The 10,946-nt window shown below is 57.7% G+C and overlaps 1 protein-coding gene across 1 annotated transcript in view; it reads left to right on the top strand.

Moving 5' to 3' along the window:
* The window catches only part of LOC113800275 (polyadenylate-binding protein 2-B), a gene marked incomplete in the record, with an annotated part of 26,825 nt that overhangs the window by 8,593 nt on the left and 7,286 nt on the right, over positions 1 to 10,946 (top strand). Inside the window, 2 exon segments of the mRNA XM_070133935.1 lie at positions 1 to 131; positions 510 to 704. Coding sequence (XP_069990036.1) covers positions 1 to 131; positions 510 to 704 — 326 coding nt within the window.

Below are 10,946 nucleotides of genomic sequence, written 5' to 3'. Positions count from 1 at the left end.
AGATCCAGTCAGAAGTAGATAAGCAGATGAATTTAGGATCTCCACCTGGGGCAGCTGGAGCCACATCACCTCTAAATATGTCCTTAGAAGAGAAGATGGAAGTAGATGCACGTTCAATATATGTGGGCAATGTGAGTACACTTCGAAAATGTTAGTGTTAGGGAAGGACAGATGTAAAAATGCTTAAATAAAGAATATTGTTTTTAGACTTCAAGATGAAACATAGATATTTGAAATGAAGTCTTGTTTTCCTTGGTAGTGAATGTAGTTGCCATCTAGTTGGTATATATGATGAAGAAGATCAGTCGTGAGTGAGGAAGGTACCTGTCATCCAGTGAAACTTTCGCTCCGATAATGACGAGTAATCTTCTCTCTGAATGCCTAGCTTGTGGCAGCTACTAAATTAATGATTGTTAAGATTGTTCTAATTATATGGCTGAAGTATGCCAGATCCCAATCCATTTGGCAAGACGATGATAGAAGTATACATACCCATTTCAACTTTGCAGGTTGATTATGGAGCCACAGCTGAGGAACTAGAACAGCATTTCCATGGTTGCGGGGCAGTCAACAGAGTAACTATTCTATGTAATAAATACGATGGGCATCCAAAGGGCTTTGCTTACATAGAGTTTTCAGAAAAAGATTCGGTCCAGATGGCTATGGCACTTGATGAGTCACTCTTCAGGGGAAGACAACTCAAGGTAAGTTACATTACAGATAGAGTTCCCATTATGCTGTGGAACAGCTACCCCATTTTATTCAATTGATTAATTAATTTGTTTTCCCCCCTTCCTCCATTCCTCCTCCTTTGCTTCCTCCCCTACTTCCTCCTCCTCCTCCTCCTCCTCCTTCTCCTTCTCCTTCTCCTTTGCTTCCTCCCCTACCTCCTCCTCCTTTGCTTCTTCCCCTACCTCCTCCTCCTTTGCTTCCTCCCCTACCTCCTCCTCCTCTTTTGCTTCCTCCCCTACCTCCTCCTCCTCCTTTGCTTCCTCCCCTACCTCCTCCTCCTCCTTTGCTTCCTCCCCTACCTCCTCCTCCTCCTCCTTTGCTTCCTCCCCTACCTCCTCCTCCTCCTTTGCTTCCTCCCCTACCTCCTCCTCCTCCTTTGCTTCCTCCCCTACCTCCTCCTCCTTTGCTTCCTCCCCTACCTCCTCCTCCTCCTTTGCTTCTTCCCCTACCTCCTCCTCCTCCTTTGCTTCCTCCCCTACCTCCTCCTCCTCCTTTGCTCCCTCCCCTACCTCCTCCTCCTTTGCTTCCTCCCCTACCTCCTCCTCCTCCTCCTTTGCTTCCTCCCCTACCTCCTCCTCCTCCTCCTTTGCTTCTTCCCCTACCTCCTCCTCCTCCTTTGCTTCTTCCCCTACCTCCTCCTCCTCCTTTGCTTCTTCCCCTACCTCCTCCTCCTTTGCTTCCTCCCCTACCTCCTCCTCCTTTGCTTCCTCCCCTACCTCCTCCTCCTCCTTTGCTTCCTCCCCTACCTCCTCCTCCTCCTTTGCTTCCTCCCCTACCTCCTCCTCCTCCTTTGCTTCCTCCCCTACCTCCTCCTCCTCCTTTGCTTCCTCCCCTACCTCCTCCTCCTTTGCTTCCTCCCCTACCTCCTCCTCCTTTGCTTCCTCCCCTACCTCCTCCTCCTCCTTTGCTTCCTCCCCTACCTCCTCCTCCTCCTTTGCTTCCTCCCCTACCTCCTCCTCCTTTGCTTCTTCCCCTACCTCCTCCTCCTCCTTTGCTTCTTCCCCTACCTCCTCCTCCTCCTTTGCTTCCTCCCCTACCTCCTCCTCCTTTGCTTCCTCCCCTACCTCCTCCTCCTCCTTTGCTTCTTCCCCTACCTCCTCCTCTTCCTTTGCTTCCTCCCCTACCTCCTCCTCCTTTGCTTCTTCCCCTACCTCCTCCTCCTCCTTTGCTTCCTCCCCTACCTCCTCCTCCTCCTTTGCTTCTTCCCCTACCTCCTCCTCCTTTGCTTCCTCCCCTACCTCCTCCTCCTTTGCTTCCTCCCCTACCTCCTCCTCCTCCTTTGCTTCTTCCCCTACCTCCTCCTCCTCCTTTGCTTCCTCCCCTACCTCCTCCTCCTTTGTTTCTTCCCCTACCTCCTCCTCCTCCTCCTTTGCTTCCTCCCCTACCTCCTCCTCCTCCTTTGCTTCTTCCCCTACCTCCTCCTCCTCCTCCTCCTTTGCTTCCTCCCCTACCTCCTCCTCCTCCTCCTCCTTTGCTTCCTCCCCTACCTCCTCCTCCTCCTTTGCTTCCTCCCCTACCTCCTCCTCCTCCTCCTTTGTTTCTTCCCCTACCTCCTCCTCCTCCTCCTTTGTTTCTTCCCCTACCTCCTCCTCCTCCTTTGCTTCCTCCCCTACCTCCTCCTCCTCCTTTGCTTCCTCCCCTACCTCCTCCTCCTCCTTTGCTTCCTCCCCTACCTCCTCCTCCTCCTTTGCTTCCTCCCCTACCTCCTCCTCCTTTGCTTCCTCCCCTACCTCCTCCTCCTCCTTTGCTTCCTCCCCTACCTCCTCCTCCTCCTTTGCTTCTTCCCCTACCTCCTCCTCCTTTGCTTCCTCCCCTACCTCCTCCTCCTTTGCTTCCTCCCCTACCTCCTCCTCCTCCTTTGCTTCCTCCCCTACCTCCTCCTCCTCCTTTGCTCCCTCCCCTACCTCCTCCTCCTTTGCTTCCTCCCCTACCTCCTCCTCCTCCTTTGCTTCTTCCCCTACCTCCTCCTCCTCCTTTGCTTCTTCCCCTACCTCCTCCTCCTCCTTTGCTTCCTCCCCTACCTCCTCCTCCTTTGCTTCCTCCCCTACCTCCTCCTCCTCCTTTGCTTCCTCCCCTACCTCCTCCTCCTCCTTTGCTTCCTCCCCTACCTCCTCCTCCTCCTTTGCTTCCTCCCCTACCTCCTCCTCCTCCTTTGCTTCCTCCCCTACCTCCTCCTCCTCCTTTGCTTCCTCCCCTACCTCCTCCTCCTCCTCCTTTGCTTCTTCCCCTACCTCCTCCTCCTCCTTTGCTTCCTCCCCTACCTCCTCCTCCTCCTTTGCTTCCTCCCCTACCTCCTCCTCCTCCTTTGCTTCCTCCCCTACCTCCTCCTCCTCCTTTGCTTCTTCCCCTACCTCCTCCTCCTTTGCTTCCTCCCCTACCTCCTCCTCCTCCTTTGCTCCCTCCCCTACCTCCTCCTCCTTTGCTTCCTCCCCTACCTCCTCCTCCTCCTTTGCTTCCTCCCCTACCTCCTCCTCCTCCTTTGCTTCCTCCCCTACCTCCTCCTCCTCCTTTGCTTCTTCCCCTACCTCCTCCTCCTCCTTTGCTTCTTCCCCTACCTCCTCCTCCTCCTCCTTTGCTTCCTCCCCTACCTCCTCCTCCTCCTTTGCTTCCTCCCCTACCTCCTCCTCCTCCTTTGCTTCTTCCCCTACCTCCTCCTCCTCCTCCTTTGCTTCCTCCCCTACCTCCTCCTCCTCCTTTGCTTCCTCCCCTACCTCCTCCTCCTCCTTTGCTTCCTCCCCTACCTCCTCCTCCTCCTTTGCTTCCTCCCCTACCTCCTCCTCCTCCTTTGCTTCCTCCCCTACCTCCTCCTCCTCCTCCTTTGCTTCCTCCCCTACCTCATCCTCCTCCTTTGCTTCCTCCCCTACCTCCTCCTCCTTTGCTTCTTCCCCTACCTCCTCCTCCTCCTTTGCTTCTTCCCCTACCTCCTCCTCCTCCTTTGCTTCCTCCCCTACCTCCTCCTCCTCCTTTGCTTCCTCCCCTACCTCCTCCTCCTCCTTTGCTTCCTCCCCTACCTCCTCCTCCTTTGCTTCCTCCCCTACCTCCTCCTCCTCCTTTGCTTCCTCCCCTACCTCCTCCTCCTCCTTTGCTTCCTCCCCTACCTCCTCCTCCTCCTTTGCTTCTTCCCCTACCTCCTCCTCTTCCTTTGCTTCCTCCCCTACCTCCTCCTCCTTTGCTTCCTCCCCTACCTCCTCCTCCTCCTTTGCTTCTTCCCCTACCTCCTCCTCCTCCTTTGCTTCCTCCCCTACCTCCTCCTCCTCCTTTGCTTCTTCCCCTACCTCCTCCTCCTCCTTTGCTTCCTCCCCTACCTCCTCCTCCTCCTTTGCTTCCTCCCCTACCTCCTCCTCCTCCTTTGCTTCCTCCCCTACCTCCTCCTCCTCCTTTGCTTCCTCCCCTACCTCCTCCTCCTCCTCCTTTGCTTCCTCCCCTACCTCCTCCTCCTCCTTTGCTCCCTCCCCTACCTCCTTCTCCTCCTTTGCTTCTTCCCCTACCTCCTCCTCCTTTGCTTCCTCCCCTACCTCCTCCTCCTCCTTTGCTTCCTCCCCTACCTCCTCCTCCTCCTTTGCTTCCTCCCCTACCTCCTCCTCCTCCTTTGCTCCCTCCCCTACCTCCTCCTCCTTTGCTTCCTCCCCTACCTCCTCCTCCTCCTTTGCTTCTTCCCCTACCTCCTCCTCCTCCTTTGCTTCCTCCCCTACCTCCTCCTCCTTTGCTTCTTCCCCTACCTCCTCCTCCTTTGCTTCCTCCCCTACCTCCTCCTCCTCCTTTGCTTTCTCCCCTACCTCCTCCTCCTCCTTTGCTCCCTCCCCTACCTCCTCCTCCTCCTTTGCTCCCTCCCCTACCTCCTCCTCCTTTGCTTCCTCCCCTACCTCCTCCTCCTCCTTTGCTTCTTCCCCTACCTCCTCCTCCTCCTTTGCTTCCTCCCCTACCTCCTCCTCCTCCTTTGCTTCCTCCCCTACCTCCTCCTCCTTTGCTTCCTCCCCTACCTCCTCCTCCTCCTTTGCTTCCTCCCCTACCTCCTCCTCCTCCTTTGCTTCTTCCCCTACCTCCTCCTCCTCCTTTGCTTCCTCCCCTACCTCCTCCTCCTCCTTTGCTTCCTCCCCTACCTCCTCCTCCTTTGCTTCCTCCCCTACCTCCTCCTCCTCCTTTGCTTCTTCCCCTACCTCCTCCTCCTTTGCTTCCTCCCCTACCTCCTCCTCCTCCTTTGCTTCCTCCCCTACCTCCTCCTCCTCCTTTGCTTCCTCCCCTACCTCCTCCTCCTCCTTTGCTCCCTCCCCTACCTCCTCCTCCTTTGCTTCCTCCCCTACCTCCTCCTCCTCCTTTGCTTCTTCCCCTACCTCCTCCTCCTCCTTTGCTTCCTCCCCTACCTCCTCCTCCTCCTTTGCTTCCTCCCCTACCTCCTCCTCCTCCTTTGCTTCCTCCCCTACCTCCTCCTCCTCCTTTGCTTCCTCCCCTACCTCCTCCTCCTCCTTTGCTTCTTCCCCTACCTCCTCCTCCTCCTTTGCTTCCTCCCCTACCTCCTCCTCCTCCTCCTTTGCTCCCTCCCCTACCTCCTCCTCCTTTGCTTCCTCCCCTACCTCCTCCTCCTCCTTTGCTTCTTCCCCTACCTCCTCCTCCTTTGCTTCCTCCCCTACCTCCTCCTCCTCCTTTGCTTCCTCCCCTACCTCCTCCTCCTCCTTTGCTTCTTCCCCTACCTCCTCCTCCTCCTTTGCTTCTTCCCCTACCTCCTCCTCCTCCTCCTTTGCTTCCTCCCCTACCTCCTCCTCCTCCTTTGCTTCCTCCCCTACCTCCTCCTCCTCCTTTGCTTCTTCCCCTACCTCCTCCTCCTCCTCCTTTGCTTCCTCCCCTACCTCCTCCTCCTCCTTTGCTTCCTCCCCTACCTCCTCCTCCTCCTTTGCTTCCTCCCCTACCTCCTCCTCCTCCTTTGCTTCCTCCCCTACCTCCTCCTCCTCCTCCTTTGCTTCCTCCCCTACCTCCTCCTCCTCCTCCTTTGCTTCCTCCCCTACCTCATCCTCCTCCTTTGCTTCCTCCCCTACCTCCTCCTCCTTTGCTTCTTCCCCTACCTCCTCCTCCTCCTTTGCTTCTTCCCCTACCTCCTCCTCCTCCTTTGCTTCCTCCCCTACCTCCTCCTCCTCCTTTGCTTCCTCCCCTACCTCCTCCTCCTCCTTTGCTTCCTCCCCTACCTCCTCCTCCTTTGCTTCCTCCCCTACCTCCTCCTCCTCCTTTGCTTCCTCCCCTACCTCCTCCTCCTCCTTTGCTTCCTCCCCTACCTCCTCCTCCTCCTTTGCTTCCTCCCCTACCTCCTCCTCCTTTGCTCCCTCCCCTACCTCCTCCTCCTTTGCTTCCTCCCCTACCTCCTCCTCCTCCTTTGCTTCTTCCCCTACCTCCTCCTCCTCCTTTGCTTCCTCCCCTACCTCCTCCTCCTTTGCTTCCTCCCCTACCTCCTCCTCCTTTGCTTCCTCCCCCACCTCCTCCTCCTCCTTTGCTTCTTCCCCTACCTCCTCCTCCTCCTTTGCTTCCTCCCCTACCTCCTCCTCCTTTGCTTCCTCCCCTTCCTCCTCCTCCTCCTTTGGTTCCTCCCCTACCTCCTCCTCCTCCTTTGCTTCCTCCCCTCCCCCCTCCTCTTCCTTTTCTTCCTCCCCTACCTCCTCCTCCTTTGCTTCCTCCCCTACCTCCTCCTCCTCCTTTGCTTCCTCCCCTACCTCCTCCTCCTTTGCTTCTTCCCCTACCTCCTCCTCCTCCTTTGCTTCTTCCCCTACCTCCTCCTCCTCCTTTGCTTCCTCCCCTACCTCCTCCTCCTCCTTTGCTTCCTCCCCTACCTCCTCCTCCTCCTTTGCTTCCTCCCCTACCTCCTCCTCCTCCTCCTTTGCTTCCTCCCCTACCTCCTCCTCCTCCTTTGCTCCCTCCCCTACCTCCTTCTCCTCCTTTGCTTCTTCCCCTACCTCCTCCTCCTTTGCTTCCCCTACCTCCTCCTCCTCCTTTGCTTCCTCCCCTACCTCCTCCTCCTCCTTTGCTTCCTCCCCTACCTCCTCCTCCTCCTTTGCTTCTTCCCCTACCTCCTCCTCCTTTGCTTCCTCCCCTACCTCCTCCTCCTCCTTTGCTTCTTCCCCTACCTCCTCCTCCTCCTTTGCTTCCTCCCCTACCTCCTCCTCCTTTGCTTCTTCCCCTACCTCCTCCTCCTTTGCTTCCTCCCCTACCTCCTCCTCCTCCTTTGCTTCCTCCCCTACCTCCTCCTCCTCCTTTGCTCCCTCCCCTACCTCCTCCTCCTCCTTTGCTCCCTCCCCTACCTCCTCCTCCTTTGCTTCCTCCCCTACCTCCTCCTCCTCCTTTGCTTCTTCCCCTACCTCCTCCTCCTCCTTTGCTTCCTCCCCTACCTCCTCCTCCTCCTTTGCTTCCTCCCCTACCTCCTCCTCCTTTGCTTCCTCCCCTACCTCCTCCTCCTCCTTTGCTTCCTCCCCTACCTCCTCCTCCTCCTTTGCTTCTTCCCCTACCTCCTCCTCCTCCTTTGCTTCCTCCCCTACCTCCTCCTCCTCCTTTGCTTCCTCCCCTACCTCCTCCTCCTTTGCTTCCTCCCCTACCTCCTCCTCCTCCTTTGCTTCTTCCCCTACCTCCTCCTCCTTTGCTTCCTCCCCTACCTCCTCCTCCTCCTTTGCTTCCTCCCCTACCTCCTCCTCCTCCTTTGCTTCCTCCCCTACCTCCTCCTCCTCCTTTGCTCCCTCCCCTACCTCCTCCTCCTTTGCTTCCTCCCCTACCTCCTCCTCCTCCTTTGCTTCTTCCCCTACCTCCTCCTCCTCCTTTGCTTCCTCCCCTACCTCCTCCTCCTCCTTTGCTTCCTCCCCTACCTCCTCCTCCTCCTTTGCTTCCTCCCCTACCACCTCCTCCTCCTTTGCTTCCTCCCCTACCTCCTCCTCCTCCTTTGCTTCTTCCCCTACCTCCTCCTCCTCCTTTGCTTCCTCCCCTACCTCCTCCTCCTCCTCCTTTGCTCCCTCCCCTACCTCCTCCTCCTTTGCTTCCTCCCCTACCTCCTCCTCCTCCTTTGCTTCTTCCCCTACCTCCTCCTCCTTTGCTTCCTCCCCTACCTCCTCCTCCTCCTTTGCTTCCTCCCCTACCTCCTCCTCCTCCTTTGCTTCCTCCCCTACCTCCTCCTCCTCCTTTGCTTCCTCCCCTACCTCCTCCTCCTCCTTTGCTTCTTCCCCTACCTCCTCCTCCTTTGCTTCCTCCCCTACCTCCTCCTCCTCCTTTGCTTCTTCCCCTACCTCCTCCTCCTTTGCTTCTTCCCCTACCTCCTCCTCCTTTGCTTCCTCCCCTACCTCCTCCTCCTCCTTTGCTTCCTCCCCTACCTCCTCCTCCTCCTTTGCTTCTTCCCCTACCTCCTCCTCCTCCTTTGCTTCCTCCCCTACCTCCTCCTCCTCCTTTGCTTCCTCCCCTACCTCCTCCTCCTCCTTTGCTTCCTCCCCTACCTCCTCCTCCTCCTTTGCTTCCTCCCCTACCTCCTCCTCCTCCTTTGCTTCCTCCCCTACCTCCTCCTCCTCCTTTGCTTCCTCCCCTACCTCCTCCTCCTCCTTTGCTTCCTCCCCTACCTCCTCCTCCTCCTTTGCTTCCTCCCCTACCTCCTCCTCCTCCTTTGCTTCTTCCCCTACCTCCTCCTCCTCCTTTGCTTCTTCCCCTACCTCCTCCTCCTCCTTTGCTTCCTCCCCTACCTCCTCCTCCTCCTTTGCTTCCTCCCCTACCTCCTCCTCCTCCTTTGCTTCCTCCCCTACCTCCTCCTCTTCCTTTGCTTCCTCCCCTACCTCCTCCTCCTTTGCTTCCTCCCCTACCTCCTCCTCCTCCTTTGCTTCCTCCCCTACCTCCTCCTCCTTTGCTTCCTCCCCTACCTCCTCCTCTTCCTTTGCTTCCTCCCCTACCTCCTCCTCCTCCTTTGCTTCCTCCCCTACCTCCTCCTCCTCCTTTGCTTCCTCCCCTACCTCCTCCTCCTCCTTTGCTTCTTCCCCTACCTCCTCCTCCTCCTTTGCTTCCTCCCCTACCTCCTCCTCCTCCTTTGCTTCCTCCCCTACCTCCTCCTCCTCCTTTGCTTCTTCCCCTACCTCCTCCTCCTCCTTTGCTTCCTCCCCTACCTCCTCCTCCTCCTCCTTTGCTTCCTCCCCTACCTCCTCCTCCTCCTTTGCTTCCTCCCCTACCTCCTCCTCCTCCTTTGCTTCCTCCCCTACCTCCTCCTCCTCCTTTGCTTCCTCCCCTACCTCCTCCTCCTCCTTTGCTTCTTCCCCTACCTCCTCCTCCTCCTCCTTTGCTTCCTCCCCTACCTCCTCCTCCTCCTCCTTTGCTTCCTCCCCTACCTCCTCCTCCTCCTTTGCTTCTTCCCCTACCTCCTCCTCCTCCTCCTTTGCTTCCTCCCCTACCTCCTCCTCCTTTGCTTCCTCCCCTACCTCCTCCTCCTCCTTTGCTTCCTCCCCTACCTCCTTCTCCTCCTTTGCTTCCTCCCCTACCTCCTCCTCCTCCTTTGCTTCTTCCCCTACCTCCTCCTCCTCCTCCTTTGCTTCCTCCCCTACCTCCTCCTCCTCCTTTGCTTCCTCCCCTACCTCCTCCTCCTCCTTTGCTTCCTCCCCTACCTCCTCCTCCTCCTTTGCTTCTTCGCCTACCTCCTCCTCCTCCTTTGCTTCTTCCCCTACCTCCTCCTCCTCCTCGTTTGCTTCCTCCCCTACCTCCTCCTCCTCCTTTGCTTCCTCCCCTACCTCCTCCTCCTCCTTTGCTTCCTCCCCTACCTCCTCCTCCTCCTTTGCTTCCTCCCCTACCTCCTCCTCCTCCTCCTTTGCTTCCTCCCCTACCTCCTCCTCCTCCTCCTTTGCTTCCCTCCTCCTCCTCCTCCTTTGCTTCCTCCCCTACCTCCTCCTCCTCCTTTGCTTCCTCCCCTACCTCCTCCTCCTCCTTTGCTTCCTCCCCTACCTCCTCCTCCTTTGCTTCCTCCCCTACCTCCTCCTCCTCCTGTGCTTCCTCCCCTACCTCCTCCTCCTCCTCCTTTGCTTCCTCCCCTACCTCCTCCTCCTCCTTTGCTTCCTCCCCTACCTCCTCCTCCTCCTTTGCTTCCTCCCCTACCTCCTCCTCCTTTGCTTCTTCCCCTACCTCCTCCTCCTTTGCTTCCTCCCCTACCTCCTCCTCCTCCTTTGCTTCCTCCCCTACCTCCTCCTCCTCCTTTGCTTCCTCCCCTACCTCCTCCTCCTTTGCTTCTTCCCCTACCTCCTCCTCCTCCTCCTTTGCTTCCTCCCCTACCTCCTCCTCCTTTGCTTCTTCCCCTACCTCCTCCTCCTCCTTTGCTTCCTCCCCTACCTCCTCCTCCTCCTCCTTTGCTTCCTCCCCTACCTCCTCCTTCTCCTTTGCTTCCTCCCCTACCTCCTCCTCCTCCTCCTTTGCTTCCTCCCCTACCTCCTCCTCCTCCTTTGCTTCCTCCCCTACCTCCTCCTCTTCCTTTGCTTCCTCCCCTACCTCCTCCTCCTTTGCTTCCTCCCCTACCTCCTCCTCCTCCTTTGCTTCCTCCCCTACCTCCTCCTCCTCCTCCTTTGCTTCTTCCCCTACCTCCTCCTCCTCCTTTGCTTCCTCCCCTACCTCCTCCTCCTTTGCTTCCTCCCCTACCTCCTCCTCCTCCTTTGCTTCCTCCCCTACCTCCTCCTTTGCTTCCTCCCCTACCTCCTCCTCCTTTGCTTCTTCCCCTACCTCCTCCTCCTCCTTTGCTTCCTCCCCTACCTCCTCCTCCTCCTTTGCTTCCTCCCCTACCTCCTCCTCCTCCTTTGCTTCTTCCCCTACCTCCTCCTCCTCCTTTGCTTCCTCCCCTACCTCCTCCTCCTCCTCCTTTGCTTCTTCCCCTACCTCCTCCTCCTCCTCCTTTGCTTCTTCCCCTACCTCCTCCTCCTCCTTTGCTTCCTCCCCTACCTCCTCCTTCTTTGCTTCCTCCCCTCCCTCCTCCTCCTCCTTTGCTTCCTCCCCTACCTCCTCCTCCTCCTTTGCTTCCTCCCCTACCTCCTCCTCCTCCTTTGCTTCCTCCCCTACCTCCTCCTCCTCCTTTGCTTCCTCCCCTACCTCCTCCTCCTCTTTTGCTTCTTCCCCTACCTCCTCCTCCTCCTTTGCTTCCTCCCCTACCTCCTCCTCCTCCTTTGCTTCCTCCCCTACCTCCTCCTCCTCCTCCTTTGCTTCCTCCCCTACCTCCTCCTCCTCCTTTGCTTCCTCCCCTA

Source organism: Penaeus vannamei, chromosome 19, assembly GCF_042767895.1.
Source record: "Penaeus vannamei isolate JL-2024 chromosome 19, ASM4276789v1, whole genome shotgun sequence".
Taxonomy (NCBI): domain Eukaryota; kingdom Metazoa; phylum Arthropoda; class Malacostraca; order Decapoda; family Penaeidae; genus Penaeus; species Penaeus vannamei.
This window is presented reverse-complemented; position numbering and strand designations above follow the sequence as displayed.